Source organism: Lolium rigidum, chromosome 1 (genome assembly GCF_022539505.1).
Source record: "Lolium rigidum isolate FL_2022 chromosome 1, APGP_CSIRO_Lrig_0.1, whole genome shotgun sequence".
Classification (NCBI taxonomy): domain Eukaryota; kingdom Viridiplantae; phylum Streptophyta; class Magnoliopsida; order Poales; family Poaceae; genus Lolium; species Lolium rigidum.
In genome coordinates, this window is record NC_061508.1 from 241537409 (window position 1) to 241559705 (window position 22297).

At 44.5% G+C, this 22297-nt stretch overlaps 1 protein-coding gene and 1 long non-coding RNA gene across 2 annotated transcripts; one reads left to right on the forward strand and one right to left on the reverse strand.

Moving 5' to 3' along the window:
* The first annotated feature begins 1118 nt into the window (after positions 1 to 1118).
* On the forward strand, positions 1119 to 8214 carry LOC124691877 (translation initiation factor eIF-2B subunit gamma-like). Its single transcript, XM_047225161.1, has 13 exons — positions 1119 to 1291; positions 1372 to 1467; positions 1545 to 1622; positions 2411 to 2491; positions 2586 to 2805; positions 2888 to 2946; positions 5294 to 5343; positions 5434 to 5521; positions 5616 to 5858; positions 5960 to 6052; positions 6728 to 6832; positions 7565 to 7681; positions 7891 to 8214. Exons 1-13 carry the CDS (start codon positions 1226 to 1228, stop codon positions 7954 to 7956), a joined length of 1362 nt encoding a protein of 453 aa, XP_047081117.1. The 5' UTR covers positions 1119 to 1225; the 3' UTR covers positions 7957 to 8214.
* Positions 8215 to 20589: 12375 nt separating this feature from the next.
* On the reverse strand, positions 20590 to 21973 carry LOC124683400. The gene is made up of 3 exons (XR_006996679.1): positions 21907 to 21973; positions 20838 to 20993; positions 20590 to 20750 (listed from the first exon to the last, which is right to left on the reverse strand). It is a non-coding gene; the product is annotated as an uncharacterized LOC124683400 (long non-coding RNA).
* Positions 21974 to 22297: the final 324 nt, after the last annotated feature.

Consider the following 22297-nt stretch of genomic DNA (forward strand, 5'->3'; position numbering starts at 1 on the left):
AAGTTATACTACTGATTTAAGGTATTTCTATTTTTTAGACTTATATTACTGATTCCTATAAGGTTAAACTTGCGATGACATCATACTCCCACATTTTCCGTTATTTTGTTCAAATCATGCGAACCACCGAGGTCCGTAGTTGACAGTCAATGGGCTCTTTGAATCACACAGTTTAGTTGACATGTTTGTCGAAAGCAAAATAAAAATTGCAATACACATAAAACTACATACATTGCCATTTTTCTTTTTGCGAAATTTCACCGATTTATTAATAATCATGAAGAGTAGTAAAAGGAATCCTAAAAGTAAAAGAAATTACAAATATGTTATTGGACCACCTAACGACGACAACGCGGGCCGAAGGTGCAACACCATCCTCACCCTCTGGTCAAATCTTGCAATAGTAAAACTTGTTGTGGTAGAGACAGAAAGTCATCACACCAAGGCCCAAAAGGACTGATGCACCAGAACAACAACTGTCGCCAATGATGATAACCGTAGATTGGAAGAGACTGACATGAAACCACACCAACGAACACGAAAACCAAACAGTTCCCGGTAGATCCGCCGCGACTCCACACGCTCTTCACCGGCGCTAAACGCACCACCGGAGCAAGGATAGGGCGGGAAGGGCCTTATTCTAACTTCAGGATGTAGCCACTGTCTCACCATCTCGAAAAAGACACTGAAAAATAAGTTAAACAAAGAACGAAACCCTTCTACCGACGGGAGGCCATGGTCCGCCACACTTCCAAGGTCCCAAGGCCACTGAAGGTGGAGCGAACATGTAGCATCATCGGCGAGTCAAACGGAAAACCTAGATTGGTTTTAGATTGGCCATCGTCTCCTCTCCTCAGATACCGGTTAGTCATTTGGATGCAACAAAGAAAAAACCCTAGATTCGTACGCGCCCAAATCTTAAAAGGGAGATGAAAAATGTTCGAAATACTATCAAGTTTCGAGAAGCAAGAATCCAACCCATAGTAATTTCTGTAGCACACTTATCAAAAACAATCTCCAAGTTGGGCCCAAATTGTGCCTTAACTTTCTTTTTGAGATCACATTGTGCCTTAACTATTCAGAAAGCGTATAGGCAAAAATTATTCAGAAAGCGAATCCGAAAACTCCCATCTTGGCACTGAGTACTGACTGCCGCCGGAAGGAGACGAACCCAGAACCCTCCCCGGCGAACTCATTCGCCGCCGCCACCGCCGCCGCCGGGGATATGGACTTCCAGGTTGTCGTCCTCGCCGGAGGCACTTCCGAGAAGCTCTCGCCCCTCGTCTCCAAGGTCCAGTCCCGAGCACGATGCCCCGCCCGTCACACCGATAACCCTAACTAATCCTCCTCCTCTTCTTCTCCTTCTCGCAGGACGTCCCCAAGGCCCTCCTCCCCGTAGCTAACCGCCCGGCGATCTCCTACGTGCTCGATCTCCTCGAGTCCAGCGACCTCAAGGACATCATCGTGGTGAGCAAGCGACCGACTTCTTCAATTCCTTCCCAAGTTGGGCGCTATTCGCTAATGCGACCGTGTGTTTTCTGCAGGTCGTGGAGGGACAAGAGGCGGCTCGCCTCGTCGGAGCGTGGATCTCTAGTGCATACTTGGACCGCCTCCTCGTGGAGGTAAGTTTGAGGCCGATTTGGTGTTTGCCCGCTTCAAATACAACACTCTGGATGATGCTACCTTTGTTGTTAGGATCATCTAGTTCTCATCCCATTAGAAGCTTCTTGCTGCATTAGCTTGGCATGTAGTTTTGACTTGGTAGTGAATAGGCTTATGGTTGCCTCAATTATGCTTACTTCACAAAAATTGTGCTTGCTGTTAAATGAAAGCATCTCTTGTGATTGCCAACTTTTGTGGATCAACTCCTTTTGATGTGTTGTTTAGTGGAGTTTCACTTCAGTGGGCTGTTTTGGCGGATAGTATGACATTAGAACAAGTTGTTAAAATCCTATATTTTTCAGTAACTTGAGCTACTTGAGTTAAAGTTTATTTTCTATTAACTCTTTTAGGTGCATGTATGCTACATAGTGGTGATTCACTATAATTTTTTTAATCTAATACGGGATACTAGTTTCCAATCTTCTCCTTGCGTGGTATCCTGCATTTTACGGACCTGTAAACATCTTCCTATAGAATGAACGAGTTTCATATGAGTGTTCTATTAAACTAAAATAGCTTGTGTAAGAATCATAATTGGCATATTCTGTCTACGAATGTTGTAAAGGGCTAATCAAGTTGTTAAAATACTAGGATTTTCTGCTTTAGTTCATATCTGTTTTTAATTAATTTTTCTTCAGGTGTGTGTTTTCTTTTATTTCTTAGCTTCTTTTCGCATTTGAATGGGGTAATATGTTGTAGGCGAAATATTCTCAGCTGTCTGGAGGTAACTCCTTTCTGTCTTGTGTAGGTAGTTGCAGTTACTGAGGACATTGGAACTGCTGGTGCATTGCGAGCTATTTCAAAGAGGCTGGTCGCGAATGATGTTTTGGTAATGCCAGGGCTTTTCCACGTTTTCAGGAACGTAAAAGTATATGCGTGCTGGGAGTAATCAAGATGCTAATGCATTTGCCTTGTTTTAATAGGTGATTAGCGGTGACCTAGTAACCGATGTGCTTCCTGGAGCTGTTGCTGCTACCCATAGAAGAAATGGTGCAGCTGTTACTGCTTTACTGTGTTATGTTCCTGTTAGTGGTCCTTCAGATGCTGCTTCTTCAGGAGGGAAAGATAAGGCTAAAAAACCATCGCGATTGAACATAGTGGGGCTTGACATAACAAGGCAATTCTTGTTGCATATTGTATCAGGTTTGCTTATTTTATTGTTTTTGCTTTAGTTAGGTAATAGCTGTCATTCAAAATCCTTATGCTTGTCAAATACTACTTGTAGGAACTGATGTTGAAAAGGATGTTCGAGTTTATAAGAGAAAAATACGAGCTGTAGGTCAGGTAATGTTGGCTTGTTTCCTAACCGCATTTTGTGTTTTCACTTTTCATTGCCACACCTTATGTTCTATAACACTATCACATGCCACGGAATACAAGCCGTCCATAATTAGTTTGGTGTGCAGTATACTTGTGTTTATTATATCTTTGTTTGAGTCCTACAAATAACTATGGGAGGTCATGCAGTATTTATAGTAATTGAAATATGGTAGTATTTGAAACTACATACCAGAATTACTAAATAAACCTATGATCAGTCTCAGTGATAACTTAACTGTTTCAGTGTTCAGTAAATACCATATTTACCAAAATTAACATGAATGCGTGGAACAATATGACGATGAATTTTCAGTATGGAAGATCAAAGAAACAACTAACAAGTGGAAGGCTGGATGCCATGCTTGCTTAGAACATCGTGTTTCAAACCAGTGTTCTAAAAGATGCTAGGCGCTAGGCATGATGGTGGCACCTAAGCTCAGGCATTTAGTTCTTCACATGCTTACAGGTTTAGAAGCTAGAAGGCTGGACGAATTAACCCATGCCACAGTAACTTGCTGTCAAGCAATCTCACTTAATTTGGTGCAGGGTTTCAACGTGCCATACTGCTATACATTGAGAGTAATGTAAGAATAGTCAGAAGAACCTAGCAACAGATACTTCATACTTGCACTTCCAAATCTAAAATGTACTGGGATGGCAAATGGTGTTACATCATTTGACCAATCAAGTCAATCGTCTTCCTTATTTGAGGAAGACTGTCACTAAAATGGAGATGAACCTAATCACGCTGGGGTAGATAAATTATGTCAAAGAATCATATGGTATCAACATTCAGTAACTAAATCCCATGTTGCACAAACAAACCCCTTGACAAGCCGGCAGGACTCCACAGTAGTAAACAGGATGGACTGCTCGAAGTGCTATAACCTCCTAAACTTAAATCCACATGGGCTTATGGTCGCTGGTGATGCCATCTTCGTCTTGCATCGTGGACTAGAGATGGCGTGGCTGAGGGATAGAGGCAGATGTGCCACTTGCATATGGGCTGGAAGTGTTATCCGCACGATCACTATGTAGTACTAGGTCATGCCTTTATGATCCTGAGGTGTACTGCATGTTGAATTGGAGCAGATTAACTTAGGTTGGGTGTTCCGCCCTTCAGCTTGTCTGATTTGCCATGGTGTATACATGAAATGGCCTATTGCGCAACTGTTTTTCTCTACCGTACCGAGTCCCACATACCGATCAAACTAGCCAGACAAACTAGCCAAACCAGTTACTTTCTGCTGTTTTTTTTTTTCTGAGCAGTTATTCTGTTTTTGGGTGCGTTTTCCTGGCTAGATATTACGATTAACAGCCACATAATAACTTTGTCATGCTAGACAGAACTGTCAGGATCTAGGTGTCTCCATTTTTACAGTTGCTCATGGTCGTGCTGTTCTAGCAAATGTACTTCACTAAAATTTTAGCAACTTGTGAATAAGTTTCAGGTCATTTATTTATGCTAGTCCACTGCGTTCAGAACCATTTAAAACTACTGAGGCATTTACACAGGACGCAGGGGCGGACCTAGGCAAAAAGTTCAGTGGGGCAATTCAGATGAGCGTTTTTTAAAACTTTTTTCCTTAAAGTATAATACAATTACACCTAAACTTTAAAAATTGAGTGGGGGCCATTGCCCCCACTCAGCTGTACTTCAGTCTGCCCCTGACAGGACAATACATCATCTGTACATAATATGAGTAAATTTTGTTGCCTTTTTACATTGAAAGAAGATAAATTATACTGTTTCCTCGGCAGGATATTACTATGCACTGTGGAGTGAAATTTGGACAGTTTATATCTATGTGCTGGAATGAGTGAGTGATTAATAATTGTTTGTTGAAAATGTGGACCAAATAAATATTTTTTGTGTTTCTTGTGGTGAATATTTTGCACACTACAAGAGGTGAACCAATTGACTGAAGTAAGGCAGGGAAATTTTCTGAGGACATGAGCTAAATAGGCACTCTTTCCTTCTTGGGATGAGAGCTACTCCTTGCAAGCTTACAAGCTTAATTTTTCTCTGCATATAATGGCTGTAATTTTGTTGCAAATTCAGATTTGTTGAAAATTTGGGGCATAACTTGCAATGATAATACCTCCAATGAGTTAGGAGATGTTATTTTTGTGGCGTTTTAAGAACAGTTGCAGTTTGTTGGTGGCCATCATGTTTTTAGTGATAACCGAAGCTCTTAATTTTATTCCTAGCATTATTTGATTTAACATAATTATAGAAATCTCAAAAGTATTGAGCTCAGATGTTTATTCACTGATGAATTTAACATATACCCTGCCTTTCTTTTGCCAGATGGAAATTCGAAGTGACCTGATGGATGCCCATCTTTATGCCTTCAATAGGTTGGCCTATTTTGTCTTAAACTTGTTTTATCTCATGTCTTTATAAGCACTCTCACTCAGCAATCTCTTGATATATACTGCTGGTCACAGGACAACATTGCAGGATGTACTGGAAAAGAAAGAAACATACCGTAGCATTAGACTTGAAGTCCTCCCATACTTAGTGAGGAGCCAGTTGGTAAGTTCGTGCTTAATGCATAATGGTTTTCCGAAGCACTGTTTTCTTCTGAGATTGTCCTAGGCGCTATTTAACTGTTCCCAAATTTGTATAGAGATCAGCTCCATCAGGAGGTGAAGGAACAATAGTTGATGAAACTGGGAATGTTATAGTTCCGCCCAACAGTAATTTACAGTGCTTGTCACAACATCGTGCAATTGCACCATCTGCTTTCAAGCAAGATTTACTATCAAGTTCAGGTGGTGAGACACATAGGTGTTGTGTCTACATTGCTGGTAAAAACAAGTACTGCCACCGTTTGAACTCCATTCAGGCGTACTGTGATATTAACCGAGATGTAAGGATCCAACACAACCATCCATTTCGTGTTTTTTTGTATTGTTTTAGTGTTGGGTATTGCTTGAAAGTTATGCTAATCACAAATTCACAATATCACAGGTTATAGGGGAAGCTAGTCATCTCTCTGGTTATTCCTTCTCTTCACATAATAACATCATCCACCCATCCTGTGTGCTTGGATCGAAGACTACAGTGAGTCTAATTTCATACTTATTCATTACAAGCATCTACGGCTGGTTGCCTGCAAATACCTTAAATGAATGAATGCTAAAAATGTAATATTGGATGCAAGTAGAGATGTCTTATATATGAGCATTTGATGAGTTAGATCAAAGATAGCATAGTGTATTGATCAATCTGAAGGCTCAAATAAGTGGTCTATGGTATTAATGTTATGACAGTACTCAAATTTAAGCCTTGCTATTTTACCTCAGTTACATAATACACTTTCTTGTTTATTTGTAATACATAATAACCAAGGAAACAATATAGGTCATGACAATATGCCACATTATCCTACAACATTCCAGAAAAAACGTGTTTGTGTACTTTTGGTTTGTGTTCTTATATGCATATACTCCCTAATTATATTGATTGTAGTAACATCTTATATTATGGGATGGAGAGAGTATAATTTACCTATTTTCCATATATACTCTCCTTACAAGACTGGATCCTTAGAATTATCTGTTATCGTAATCTATTTCATAAGTTCAAACCCACTTGATTCCATATTTATGGTGGATGATGCTGGCTGTGGTATTGATAAGCACATGTTAATACTGCTTATATTATGAGTATGTTTTGTGATTTTTTTTATGGTAGATTAGTTGCAACTGATCTCCCTTGTGCCTTATGGTTTGTTAGGTCGGGCCACAATGCATGCTTGCTGAGGGTTCACAGTTAGGTGACAAATGTAGTGTCAAGCGATCTGTGATAGGCCGTCATTGTCGACTCGGTTCGAATGTGAAGGTAAAAAGCAATATTTTATTTTTCCTAGCTGGTTTCTTGTAAATTTTTTTTTACTGAAATGATGCTTGTGTACCTTAATAGCGTTCTGCTTGCTGGTACTGCAATTGTGTGTGTACCTTAATAGCATTCTGCTTGCTGGTACTACAATTGTGTAAATGTGAAGGTCCTGTGTTGCCTTCTTGTTTGACTGTAATGTCTTTAAAATTTGATTGGAGATGAAACAGGACCATTATTTAGTGAGGTTTACAGTTAAGTCGTGAAATTGTCCAATCGAGTGTATTAAGTTCAGTGTGACAATTTGTGTAATAACATACAATTTAAACCAGCCCATTTAGCATTAATCCTTTGCTGAAATAGAGCCTGTCGTGCAGAGGAACAAGTACTTCATCCATAATTTTGTTGAGTTGCATTCTGTTTTTGTTTAGTTCTTACTGTATGGCTTGTGGGATTAATTTTATAAGTTCTTTCTTGGATGTTGCTAAGATCTAGTTGGCCGTATCTAGTTTATTTCTGGCACCTCATCATGTTGCCCTTACTACATCCTGCTGATACATCATTGTAAAATTAGCATCCAACCTAGCTGAATTCTGCAAGCTGGCACCTTTCTGTACCATGGTTACATTATTGCAAACCTTTTCTCTGTGACAACCATTCTTGCAAAGCTAGCGTGCCATTTTACCGCAAAAGTGAGTTCTGTTTTACGAAACTATTTATTTCCGTATGTTGTCACAGATTGTCAATTCTGTTGTCATGAACCATGTGGTTATTGAAGATGGCTGTCACATTCAAGGCTCTGTTGTATGTAATAATGTGCAACTTCAAGAGCGTGCTGTTTTGAAAGATTGCCAGGTATGTGTTTTCATCTGACCAATTTGTACTCTAGTAATTGAAACTTGAGGGAGAAGAACTTCAGTTATGTTGAATATTGTCACATCAACTGATGCTGTTAGTTGTTGTAACGAAATAAAAATGAATTAAATTTACATTTAACCATTGTAACAGTAAGTCCACTTTGAAATAATTTATTGTATGATGCTGTATTTGTGAAATAATTTCAGGTTGGAGCTGGTTATACTGTGACCACTGGTAGTGATCACAAAGCAGAATCTCTAGCAAGAAAGTAGAGGAGGGCGTTCTGATAGTTTTGCGGTGGGCTTTTAGAAATGTTTGTGCATACCAGATGCACCCCTATGAGTAAAGAAAGGGGATACAGTTCGGCTTTCAGATTTTTTGCAATTACTCGTTTGAGATATGATAGCACAATTTTGGTTCCGGTGTAACATTCTGAAAATTTTGCGTGCTCTGAATTTGAACTGCAGTTAGTGAGACAGTTTCTTCGCGTGAATCCTTTTCTCTTAGATGGATTCATGGCGCGTTTTGAATCAGCGGCTTACTTTATTACTAGTAGTATTGATCATTCCACCTCCTGTTTGCAGTTAGATTTTTTTTTTTTTTGAGAGCAACCACATATTTCATCAACAGAAAATCAAATCATGTTACATGAACATACAAATGTGGAAACTAAAAGACAGAGGAAACTAAAAGATAGACCAAATAAGCACCATTGCCAACGAAGCTATGAGTCGATGAATGGGCCCGCTGCAAGCAGTACAAAGAGTATCTCCAACAGAATGGGCCCGCTGCAAGCAGTACAAAGAGTATCTCCAACAGAGGTGCCAAATCAACCGCCGCCTATGGGAAAAAGCAGTGAGGCGCAACAAAAAAAATTACCGCCTACGGGAAAAAGCAGCGACGCGCGCTTTCTTCTGGGCGCGGTGAGCACGTGCTCTATAAAACCTCCAACCACATGGCATTTCAGCGCGCCTTTCCCCTCCCCTACCGCTTCCGCGCCGTGACGGCATTTCGTGCTCAAGGTACCGTGGCGTCCGCGAGCGCTCCAACAGAACCTTCTACACGGAGATCCGGGCCGGCGACGAGCGCATCGGCCTCGGCATGTTCGAGACCGCGCACGAGGCGTGTGCGACGCCGTGGGTTGGCGGCTCAGGCGCCCGCGCCAGTCTATGAACTTTCACGAGGTTTGGAAGCGCCAGTAGGCCGAGGACCTCGCACCACCGCCGTGCCTCGTCACGCAGGAGGAGCAATGCCGTCATATCATCGCCGAGCGGGACGAGCGCACGGCTCGAGTGGGCGCCCGCTTCCCCGAGGACGTCGTCGCCGAGAAGAAACACTTCGCCACACACAAGGCGGCGCAGAAGGAAGGAGGACCGCCTCTTCCGGAGGGCCGATAAGCCGGTGAGGCGCGCTTGCATTGAGGCGCAGATGGAAGGTCCACAGACCATCTCCGACAACGATGCCTGTTGGGCCGATCAGTTCTCGTTGACACTGGTGTCAACCACGACACCGGACTCGTCTGATGTCGAGTTGTTAGATAAGGTTTATTAGTTTGTAAACATATGAATCATCTCAATTTTCTGTTCTATCTAAACTAGTTTTATCCTATTTTCTAGATCTTATTTTGTGCTATTTTTTTTGCAAAATCGTGTTTGTGGCACTGCATTTTAGGGCGCCCTGCTAGGGGTGATTTGAGTATTTTGGCTCACGACTTTTTAACACTTCTGGTGGAGGAGAAACCGGCGCCGCATGCTATATGAGGATGTATTGTTAAGCTTCATGCACTAGCCACTTGAACCAAAAGTCCGAACTGATGGAAAGAGCTAGGCAATCCATATATACACTTCACAACACCCCCACTCGCGTGTGACGGGAGAAGAGAAAGTCAACACGTGAAAGAAGAAGAGCACACCGAAACAGCGGTGACTAAAGAGGGGGGCAACAACAATTTTTAGGCTTAATTGCGAAAACCAGGATTTGAACTCGAGACCTGGGCTCTGATACCATGTTAAGCTTCATGCACTAGCCACTTGAACCAAAAGTCCGAACTGATGGAAAGGGCTAGGCAATCCACATATACACTTCACAACATGTATCGCGCTGCAAAGACGTTTTAGCGCGCCGCTTTATAGCGCCTATGTTGGAGATGCTCTAAGGCACATGTTGCTATGCACGTCAACCGGGAGACGTCCCTGTGTTGTCTTGGACCAAGATCCACCACACCCTATCGGCGAAGTCGGGGAATAACGCCAGATCCATCACCTGCGGATCAACATCCTCGCTCCCGATCATCCACCTCACCCCGATCCCTAGATAACGTCGAACGTTGGCGACACGTCGATAAACAGATCTCGCAAGATCTGAAGAACGACGAGAAGACCTAGCTGCCGATCTGAAGGATCGCCAAACACACGCGATCATCAACTCCAAGATGCCGCCGTGAAGATCGTCGCCGGTGTAGGAATGGAGTTGAGACAAAAAATTATTCGCCTAAGCGCTGCTCCCACCATCCTAACAACGCACCATAACAGACAAAACTCTAACCCTAACTATAGAACAGAAGAACGAGGCCCCCCTTCCTCCTACCGTTGGAGCGGCAAGCGGAGAGAGAGGGGACCAGCGCTCTCACTGGTAGAGATTGGAGGGAATTTTCGCCGCCGCCTGTCGCCCGGGAGAGGACGAGGTGAAAACGGTTAACCGCCATCTGTTTGCAGTTCGATTTGGTGATGGGTCTTGCTCTTTATTTCTGTTCCCTAAAATGTCAGAATCGTGTCTGATCGAACTACCCTCAAAGTATAATTAATTTGTTAAGAAAATGATTTACAAACAATTTACTGTTAATATGTTGATTGTGATTTTAAAAACCATATTTATTTAGTGCTTTTGAACCATGAATCTTATGACATACTCCACAAATGACGGTAGCGGGGTGTGTGAACATCTTGTCTAGTGCTTCATCAATGATCTCTTTCAAACCCAGCAGGTCCTAAATCTCCATCACTCCGGTACACTTAAATAAGCCGTGCATGGTATCCTTGCCACCAGCATTACAAGAAGGCATACACCTTCTCTAAAATTTTAATAAAGTTAAGACATTCTTTTATAAATGGAGGAAATACTTTTTTTTCGTTGACGTGTATAAAGTAGATTGTCTAGCCCCTTTCATTAGTTCAGACTTTTGGTTGAAGTGGCTAGTGCATGAAGCTTAACATGGTATCAGAGCCCCATGTCTCGAGTTCAAATCCTGGCTTTCACAATTTATTCTAAAAAATCCCCGCATCCTCCTGCCGTGTGTGTCCAGCCTCCCGCTGCCTCTTTGCCTCTCTACACGTGTTGACTTGTCTTCTCGTCTCCCCATCACACGTGAGAGGGAGTGTTGACGTGTATAAAGTAGATTGCCTAGCCCTTTTCATTAGTTCGGACTTTTGGTTCAAGTGGCTAGTGCATGAAGCTTAACATTTTTAAAGATAACTATTGCCAATAGACAAGTGGCTTCTTGAGAAGAGTGATATTGTTGATGTTGTACTGTCTCTCTTGTCTGAGTTTGGCCGGTATGTGGTTCCTACTTGTGATGTGCGCGGAGCTATCATCGTCAGAGAGGTTTTCGATATTTTCGCCATCTTGATTGTTGCCTACCCGGAATTCACATCCCATTGTCATGGCTTATCTTTGTCGACACGGTATTAGAGTGTCTGAAGTGTTCGTTCACTTTGCTTTATAGTCTCTTGTGTTGGCTATAGTTCGTGTGGCTCTATTAGGCTTGAGTGTGGGTGGGGATTTACACAAAAATGACCCTTTTAGATAAGAATTGCACAAAATGATCTTCCAACCAAACTATTTTAGTCTTCTAACCCTTTTGTGTGGCTCCCTTCGCAAGGGCGCCACACCCTTTTGTGTGGCGGCCTTCGCAAGGGCACCACACCCTTCTGTGTGGCTCCCTTTGCAAGGGTGCCACCCATTCTGGCGGCTCGAGCCTGCCTCCTAACAATGTGTGGTGTCGCTCCCACGGGCGCCAAATAGACAGGTGTGGCGTCCTTCGCAAGGCGCCACACAAAAGGGTTAGAGGCGTGAAATAGTTTGGTCGGAAGGTCAATTTTGTGCGTTTTTTTCCCACAAAGGGTTATTTTTGTGTAAGTCGCCACTCTGGGTTTGTGTGGATGTGCTGCTCGTGTAGGTTGGCCAGATTTTTGCTCGGTTTTCTCAAAAAAACGGCGGACTCACTTCTTAATTAATAATTAATGAATGAGGTAAATCTCTTTTGTCTCGATTTTTTTTAAATGCCAATAGACTAAAAAAAACAAAAAGTAGATTTTTTTTTTGCGTATAACGAAAAGTAGATTGTGCTTGACCAGTTGTCTGCATTTTGCAGGCTCGACGTACGTGACGATCTTGAATCGTGGTAGTACAATACATGGACGAGTAGAGTACAAACCGGTCTACATAATTGTTGAAGCGATGTTGTATTACAACTCTGCTCCGATAAACATTGCAGAGTTCGAATAGAGTACGAGATCCGATCTCATATCTTTTCAAACAAGAAGCCACGCGGTCGTGCAAGCAAACCGACTCCATATGTGTGTTCGCATCGCACGACGAGGCAGAACTCTCCCATATAATTATAAGTATAACCATCACATCGCCCTCGGTGCTCGGACGTCGTCGGCAACATGAAGCGTCCTCGCATCCATCCAGCGCGAGAAGCGCGTCACCGGGAGGCCATGGACGGCGTCGGCGTGCACGACGCCTCCTGGGCGCTGGCCAAGCACGTGGGGCCGTCCGACGTCCATCCGGGCCAGCGCCGGCTGCTGCTCATGGATACGACGGTGCGGGGCGGACCCATCCCGGAGCTCTTCCCGGAGCTGGCGGAGCTCGGCCACGCCAAGATCCCGGTCACGCTCCTCAACGCCGGCGGCGTCGAGGAGGCGGCCCACATCCATTACCGCCCTTCCAGCCGGACGTACCGGATCATTGGCTCCGGGTGGCTCCGGTTCGCGGAGGCGAGCGGCATTTCGGCGGGCCACCGCATCGATCTCTACACGTGCCGGAGAGACGACGGCGGTGACGGCGAGCGCTGCCTATTTTTCTTCAGGAGGCTGTCGCGGCGGCGCTAGTCCACACCGGACGTTGCTTGCTTAGGCCCAATTCTTGACGCTAGCTTAGAGCAGTATTACCTCCCTGTTTCAAAGTCTTTTTAGATAGCTAGTTATTAGTAAGTCTTATTCTTCAGCACGAAGCTTGTAATTTTTATTTTTATATACATACATCTTAATAGTATGATTTTTATTTTGTAAATCAAGTTGGCGCAAGGAGACAAGAGTCCTTCCATGATAACAAGAAGGAATCAGAAGACCCTCTGCGGTCCTGCTTAGTTCAAGGGGCCGACGGCAAAACACACGCCAAAAGTAACCGTGCGTGACTATTTGGGTCGGCTCGTTTGCGTTGTGGTATTCTCAACGGGTCGACCTATTTTTTCTGCCTGAGAGTGTCAAGCTCGGTATTGGCGGTTTAACATCCCGTGGCGATCTGCCGCTGACGATTACCAGTTCCCGCGTGGTCAATAGGTTGGCGCATTTCGTCGCCGTTTCGCGCGTGGGAAACGGCTTGTGCACGATCGGCGTTTCCCGTCCCGCTATATATTGTCGACGCCGGCGGGCGAGAAGGGCACACCTCAACCTAACCATAGAAATCATCCATGGCCGAGCACGACCGCACCTGGGCTCGCCTTGTTGAGATGGCCCGCCGCGCCTACCCGGATGATCTAGGCCTCGCCGCCCTCCATGCGACGGAGGCATTCGTGGAGGAGTAGATGGCCGCATACGGCCGCCAAGCCGAGCAGCTGGAGGCGGAGGTTGTGGAGGCCAGGGTGGAGGCGGCGGCGGAGGCGACCATGTACGACCTCCAGGCGGAGCTCTCGGAGGCCGGGGCAGAGCTCGTAGCGGCGAGAACGGAGATGCCCCCCCCCCCCAGCGTCGATGATGAGGAGGAGGACGGCGGTGGCAATGACTTCCTCCCCTACGGCGATGAGGAGGCACGTTTGTGACCGCCTAGCAACAGGCGCTGCTCGCCTCGTTTGAGAGCCTCCCTCAGGATGCTGCTCGCCGTTAGGTTCTGGCGGTGGAGGCGCGAGCTTGCAGCGATGCGTACGCCATGAGGCAGGCGTACGTGCGGTCCGGCCTGGAGGCGGTCGCGTGGAAGGGTCGGGAGCACACATGGATTGACCTAGAGAACCGCGAACTGGAGGAGGCCATCGCGGCGAGGGACGACGCGGTGTCAGCAACGACGAGGGACAGGGTCCGCTACCACGCCGACTCGGCAGCGGTCGCGGCAGCGGAGATGGCGCGCGTGGCGGCAAAGGAGTAGACGTGTGGAGGCGAGGATGCGGCGGAGGCATCTGCGCAGAGAATCCAGTGGAACTCCTCTGTGGCCGAGTTTGTCGAACGCCGGCGGCGGGATGAGGAAGTCTCCACCAGGGAGCGCTATCCTGGCCCGCCGCTTGGATCCCTCGGACCGTCTTTACAAAGATGGTTAGTCGAGTTAACCTAAATCTATGATGACCGTACCTACTCGCCATCGCGCGACCGGGTTACTTGCAGTCGCGCGGCATACTACTAGCCATCGGCGTGACCTGAGGAGGGTCCGGTGCCGTTGTCAGAGCGCATCCGGGCTTTGACATCCGCACGTCGCGCCCGTTGGAGGCGGCTCTGCTCGAGCTAACATATATACTTTATTGTATATATTGTCTATATTACTAAGTTTTGTACTCTATTTATATGCCTTTTTTATTGGAATGGAGGGATTACTGTTTTGGAACTTTCAAGTTTCCGCAATAGTTCGATCACCACTTATGGTTTTGTAGATCTTATTTGATAATTTGGTAATTTTGAATTGAAATAGGCTCAAATTTAGCCATCAAATTTCAAAAAATGATTCTCTCAAACCGCTAATCCAAATGAGCTGAAAATTCCCCACAATCTTAAACCACTTATGATTATTCTCTAGTATGTTTCTAGAAAGGGTAATGTTAGAAATCCTCCGGGAGGATATTCTCTTCCCAGTCTCCTAATCCACAGCGTGACACGTGTCCAATTTCTATCAAAATTCTGGATTTGCTTCATCGTAGTTAAAAAAAGCTCCGCTTTCACTTTATTGAAGCAAAAAAAGACGGTTTGCCTAGAAATAAAAAAAAGACTAGTCCGACGCAAATCTCGTTGGAGGCTCGCCGGAAATTTCGGCAGAGACCCTGCCGGAGACTTGGTAGCAAAAACTTTGTGCTATTGAAGCACATTGCCGGAGACCTTGTAGCAACAAGTTTGTACTAAAGGAACCACTTTTGTACCTGTAGCAAGCAACTGACCATTTGCAACAAAAAGTTCAAAAAAATTGTAGCATCGTGAACTACTCATCGGCGCCCCGCCAGCACCATCCCAACTTCGGCTGGCAGCACCGTCATTTGCTTCTTGCAGCAGCGCTACTGACTGTCGGTAGCACCGTCGTTGATCGTTTGCAGCATCGCCCGACACCAATGGAAGCATCTGCCATCGCTGGTGGGCAGCACTACCGCCAATGGTTCGCATCAACCGCTGTAGCCGGTTGGAGCACTGCGTGACGCCATTGGCAGCACCCACGATAGCCAATAGCAGCGGGCTGCGGAACTAGCGCTTGCAAATGGCGTCATCGTCGCAGCACCCATGGCTGGATCCCAATAGGCTAGGCTTCTTCCTCCGGCGTGGCCCCTATCTCCAAAAAGGATGCGACCATGGCCACATCCAAGGAAGCCAAAGCTTCTTCCTCCCATGTGGCTTCCTCTCCATCTACGGCAAGAGCGTCCCCCGGGGAAGCTAGGTTTCGGGTCGCCGTGGCATCCGTCTCCAGCGGCGCGTGGCCATCTGGCGCGCCTACACTGGTGCCGGTGCAGATGCGGAGCAGCCTGGTCGCGAGAGTAGGAGGATGAGCGGGTAGGAGGTGTGCAAGTGGAGATACTTGTCGATGCACCTGGTCGGCCTGGAACACGTGCCTGCGTCGCGGCAGCAAGGCGCGCAGTTTACCCGACGTTGAGCTCCGGAGACCGTAGTGCAGATGACACAATCCGCCACGGGTCCCCTGTGGAGACATCCCTCTGCGGCGATACCACGATGGCCGTCTCATCTAGGTCGCTCACGTCGCAGGGTCTCTGATACTTCAAGGCGGAGAGGAAGTGGCTCGGGCGTGAATGGGAAGGAGATGGAGGTGCAAAGTTGACGTGCAAGGGAGCTACGCGAGGTTGTGTGGCCTTTAATAACGACAGCGACGCCACGTAGATTGCGGCGCTGCTCCACAGGATTCCGTGATTATCCGGCAAGGACCAATTCGTGAGGAATTGCTGGCACGAGGTTTTTGACTTCAACACGTTTTGGATCGGAATCGTGCTTGTTGTTGGCAATGCTGCGCACGACACGGCCATTGTCCTCGCCGCCGCTTACCCTTGGGTTCCGCGTAGCCGTGTACGTAGAACAGGTAAGCGACACGAAGGCACACTGGGTTCGGCGCTGCAACAAGGAACGGATTGATGGAGCAACAGATGTCGGGCTCCTTTGATTCAAAGGATTAGCATAGGAATTGGGTAGGATTTAGTTTCTATGGGAAAATTTCCTATACATGTTGTTTGATTCATAGGAATATATCCTATAGGAAAAATTCCTATAGGAACCTTGTAGTGCAATTTCTATAGGAAACAAACATTAGCTCATACCTCATGAAAAAATTCCTTTGCTACAATCAAACACACTTCATCTTCCTATAGGATTCAAGTAGACATGCCATTTCAATCTTATACATTTCCTATTCCTATGTTTTTCCTATCCTTTAAATCAAAGGAGCCCGTATTAGGTCGACGGCGTAACGATGGGACCGTAAGCGGGGCGGTTCGTTTGGCCACCTTCCTGCCAGGTTGATTCGAAATCATATCGGATCCTATAGGGATATAGGAAGGGCAATGCAAGCCGTTGGCCGGCCAACGCGCAGCAAAAAAATCGGTTGCATTTGGCGCGGTACGATCTCAGGTGGGTTGCTTTATGCTAATGTGGCTTGTGTCAGCTACTCAAGTCGCTTTCCTGCTCCTGCTCGGCGAGGTTGCGTGGATATACTACTTGTCATCTAACTGGAACCCATCATGTGATGGTGTCGGGTGTTCACAACAATTCTTATTAATTTTTTTTTTTGATGTTAACAAAATATACACACCGATTTTTTGACAAAATCAACAATTTTAGCACTAATACTATTTCCGATACTATCCTTGCATAATATCTTTACGACAAATTGTTGTTATATTTACAATAATAGTAAATAAGAAAATCTAACATTTTTTTGGTTTTTACAACAATATTCAATAATATTAATTCGCATATTAAAAATGTTTACAACAAAACTCTGTTGTATTTACAATAATAGTCAATAACAGATCCAACATTTTTTTTTTGTTTTTACAACAATATTCAACAATATTAATTCACATGTTAAACATCTTTACAACAAATCACTGCTATATTTGCAATAATAGTTAATAAATCCAACAAAAAAGTTTGGTTTTTACAGCAATAGTCAAAAAAATATTAATTCCCAAGTCAAAAATCTTTACAACAACTCACTTATTAATTTACAGCAATAATCAACAACTATATGATCAAACAAAAGTAACTAATCCAACATTAGAAAAATTCGTATGCTAGTACTATTTGCAAAGGAGAGACATTTCCAATAAAATTCAGCAACCAATCCAACAAAAAAACAATTTCCACAAAAGGAATTGACGAGGAATCCAACAGATCGCTCGGGCCTCTTCCATGGCAAAAGTAGTTTCCAACATCTAGTGTGGTGGCTTGAAGTAACGGCGGCGGCCGGAGTCACCTCACATCAAAATGTCGCCGTTGAGGCGTTGAGCCCCTTGCAGCTTGGATGCGATGGAGGAGCAGGGCCGGCCTCGCATGGGAGCAGCAGGATCGGCCTCTTTGGATGCCCACACACAACACTCTCCTCTCCCGCAGCTTCGAGCTCTTCAACATGTAACGGATTGGCTGGCGACGTTAGGAAAGCAAATAGTGATGGCGGCGTGTGATGGGGTCGAGGAGTGGTGCCTGCAACGGGCGGCGAGGCCTGGTGGTTCTCTCACACGAAGGAGACGAAGCAGAACCTTGTGGTGGAGAGAAAATTGGATGGGGAGAGAAGATAAGGTTGGAAGAGAAGAGAAAGTGGTGCTTTGGGCCCACTGGGAATGGGTCTCGCGTGTCGGCAACACGAAGGAACCGGTCTTTTCTCTTTGTTCGGTCGACCGAACGCAAGCTTTTTCCATATAGGAAAGGGAACCGATGCACATCGGCGTCCAGGTTTTGTAGGGATAAAATTAGGAAACCTTGATTGGAAATCATAACCGACACCGAGATCAAGGTTTTGTAGTCTAGCGATTGAATTAGGAAAGGAAACCACTCAAGGACCGGGTTTTTTTATCGATTGATCCAGGAAGCTTGAGGGAGGTTTTTTGACTTACCAAAGAGGAGTACCAAATGAAGGAACGGGACGGGTGATTTTTTATGTACGATGGGAACGGAACACCGGCTTATTTGATGTACCAAATTTTATTTTGGTTTTATTTTAATTTTTTAAACCTACCAACACCATCGATTTTCGTATAATAGTAAAGAAGATGGGACCTGCTCGTTTTCAATTTTGGTTGGGGGAACCCATCGCGCACGACCGGTGGATTGCTGGATCGTACGATGCAGGGCCCGGAGGAAACGATCGCGTGTGCCTCCGCGTGGTTTGGAACTTTGGATCATTTTCCTTCTAGAAATTCTACAGTAGAAAATTTGATTTTTTTGTCAGATCAGGACGAGGTTAATCTTTTACTTTTGAGTAATGCAGTCACATCTCTGGTCATATTTCTTCATCAAATGGAAGCTTTTGTGTATTAAATAGAAGTTGTGGGACTCAAGTAGATCCAATTTGTGAAGGAGAATGATCTCTCATAGCATCTCCACCAGATACCCAATCCGGCTGAACTGCATAAGCATAACGTGGATGGAGTTAACCGCATCGGCGCTTTTTTCTTGCGAAAAGCGGTGCGGCTGAACAGATCCGCTATAGTCATACTGTAAAAAAGCATATTCTTTATAAAAAATATTCATTTGTCATTTTCTTTCCCACCTCAATCTTCTTCTTGCTAGGACTTTGCCCCGCAAGCCTCTGCCTCGCTTGCCCACCGCCACTCCCCTGCCGCCGCCCTGCGCCGCTCACCCCCGCCCCAGGCCTCCCTCTCCCCGGTCGTGTCGCCGCGCCTGGGCTGCGCCTTCCGCGCCGCCCAAGCTGCACCCTCAGCGCCGCCAGGCCTGCCGCCTACAGCAGTACAACATCGGCCTCCCGCCGTCCTTTAGGCCGTTTGTCACTCTGCCCCAAGCGGAGGTCCTGCGAGCGGATCCACACGCGATCCTATGGGTTGTGGTACTCCTGGTGCGAAAAATTCGCCTAATTTAGCCGAGGTTGTCTGGAAATTGCCGCGGAAAGAAAACTCAAAGTTCCCTCGTGCCAACAATGCACGAACTGAATAGCTCGGCCCAAAATCCGCGTGTATAGAGCATCGCGCCGCGATGGGGTATTGCTGCAAAAAAAATTTGGTCTCCCGTGTTTTTTCTGGTGTCTGTTCGAGACGCAATTTAGGTCTGATATCTCATAGTGACGGTGGCCGGATGAGGTGAGATGCTTTCAATTGGGCAACGACATCGATGTCTACACGTGCAGGCGGGATGATGGTGGTGAGGGTGAGAGCTGCTTGCTCCCTCCATCTAGAGTGAAAAATACACTGGCAATATGCATCTCTCCTCTTTAATTTTCACCTTCAATAAGCTAAGTGCATATAGAAAGCAAGAAGAATATATGCTTAATACTATTAGGTTTGATTTCCGTGAGATGAGAGAGAATCAATTAAAATACATTAGGAAGATATAAGTACACTCTTTTATAGACAAAGTATAGAGTTAGATGTCCACTTATCTGAGGACGGCGCGAGTATTTTTATTTACGAGCTAGGGCAGCAGCTGGTTGTCCACTTGGAACAAACAACTTCTTTTGGCCTATTTCTTGCAGACTTATACGGTTGACCTTTGTTCTTAGGCAGGTCTTGTACGGTTGACAATATTATTATATGTGAACACACAACATTGTACACAGCCGTAAGTGGATGCAGGGAATATACTATGTTTTGAAATGAAAAGTCGCAGACATATATTTCAAAAATGATTAAATAGAAAATTTTATATCACATGGTTAACATGAACATAATAAAAAAGGTTGAGCGGCATAAAACCTAATCCCAGAATAGAAAACATTTAATAGGAAATTTGAAAAGGATGGCATGACATGAAAAACTCTTGTTCACAAACGGACAAAGCAAGGCAAAGTTTTCTCCAGTGTTACACACACATGCATCTCACGACAACAATACATGAGTCCATAGAACATATATAAATTCCGAATGAACTAGCAGAAGTTTCAACAAAAGAAACACCATTGGAGCAATAGAAGATCCAATCGGAACGGCAATTATCCATGCATGTGTAATGCAAGGTAACGTTCTCCCGGAAGTATCTTTTTTGGCACTGCAAAGAAGATGCCGCATCTAATTCATATGTTGTTCTAGCATGCCGTCAACAGAAAATGCTTCAAATTTATCACGTTGATTCCATTGCGCGACAAAAAGGCAAGTAAAGCAAACATGTTCATTCAGAATAAACCAGAGCGAACCAGTGTAGATTCAAGAGAACATCTTGTTTGCCTGCAATGACAGGTGAATGTGTGATGCCATGTCATTTCACCCGCAGTGGGACCTGAAACATCAGAGTTATTTCTGGTGACTGATGCATTGGACTTAGCTCCGGTCAACGATACGCATCTGATCATGCCTTATGCCATTAGCATGCAGAAACTGAGTCACCCTGGATAGCATCTCACTTGATCCCCAGCATCTGATTTCAACAATCTGAAGCTGCTCACATGTAAATGATCTGTCCTCTAGCTCACCAGCAATTGCAGTATCACTCTAGCAATAGAAAAAAATATAGGTTTTTATTTACGATACATGCATAAACATCACTGAATAATCCATAATGTGGCGAAGACCACATACCTTATCTACTGAGAGAGTTAGCTTCTGTAGATTGGGTGAGTTCTGAAGGAAAACTATCAGTCCATAAAAGTCCTCGTTCACAAAGGAACAATCAAGAGTCAGGTTTGTAAGTTTGCTGAATATTGGACACCATTGAAAACTCTTTTCCATGGTCAGCTGCACATGATTCAAAGGATTAGGACATAACATCAAATCCATGCCATTTTGTACAACTTATTTTTTACAAACGAACAATCAAGAGTCAGGTTTATAAATTTGCTGAATATTGGACACCATCGAAAACTCTTTTCCATGGTCAGTTGCATATGATTCAACGGTTTAGGACATAACATCAAACCCATGCCACATTGTACAATTTATTTTTCTGATTCAGCCAAACATGCCAAAAATATTAGGAGGGAGCTAACAATCTGTGACTGTCTGATTCAGTGCCCGCGAAAAAAACTTTCAGGTAGAAGTACTTTATCTTTTTCACAAAAAAAGGAATATATCTTTTGAGCACATGGATATGAAAATATGGCAGTACAAACAGAAATAACTTTAGTAAAAGATAGTACATATAAAAAAAAATGGTACTCTTCCTTTTCTTAGAGAGAAAATTATTAACATGACGAATATGTTTCTTAAATCTCCATAGTTGGTTCTCATGATAATCTGTTAGATTGGTCCAATTTGTATTTTACGAATTGGGAGTCATAACAATTGCTGAAACAGTCATAGTTGGTTCTCATGATAATCTTTTGAGCATATGCTGCCTTATTTTTCACATCTTTTTGAAGTAATGCTAACTGAAGCTACATTTGATCACCCTACCAAGCTACTAGGTTTGCACTTATGGTATGCAATGACTCGGCGTCAAGACCAAAAAAAAAAAACGAGACATGGTTAGGTAGCAGCTTTTGGTATGGGTAAATATCTCAAGATCAATGAGATGTACTAAAAAGAAAGGAGGCATCGCAAATACTGATGTCAAATCAAGAAACTTACTTTTGAATCCCAGTAAGAGAAATGAGATGTACTAAAAAGAAAGGAGGCATCGCAAATACTGATGTCAAATCAAGAAACTTACTTTTGAATCCCAGTAAGAGAAATCCAAAGTCGTAACATGACAGAGCCCCCCAAGAAACTGCTTGATACCATCGGCATCACGAACTTTGATATCTTCCGCACAAAGCCCTACTGATGCAGTCTTTAGTGATGGCATGTTGGTTAGTATAGGCAGCCTGTCCCCCTTAATACCATCCTCCATGAAGAGAGAAATGAGTCTTGGAGCTGAAATACAAGCCTGGCCACCGTGATCATGGTCGAACGTGAAATCACCAGAGAAGATGAGAACCTTGAGTGAGCTGGAGAAAATGTCAAGGTCCGTAGTGAGGCAGTCATGTAGGAACATATATTCCAATGCTGGGCAGCCCATTTGGAGCTGATTAAAGAAACCAGGGGCTAACATAGCATTGTCA

What these genes read in the sequence shown, in the direction of transcription:
- LOC124691877 (XM_047225161.1), top strand. Translation starts at nt 1,226, where the DNA reads ATGGACTTCCAGGTTGTCGTCCTCGCCGGAGGCACTTCCGAGAAGCTC. An exon ending in ACCTCAAGGACATCATCGTG is followed by an intron (nt 1,468 to 1,544) that starts GTGAGCAAGCGA and finishes TGTTTTCTGCAG; the next exon opens with GTCGTGGAGGGACAAGAGGC. An exon ending in CTGTTTTGAAAGATTGCCAG is followed by an intron (nt 7,682 to 7,890) that starts GTATGTGTTTTC and finishes AAATAATTTCAG; the next exon opens with GTTGGAGCTGGTTATACTGT.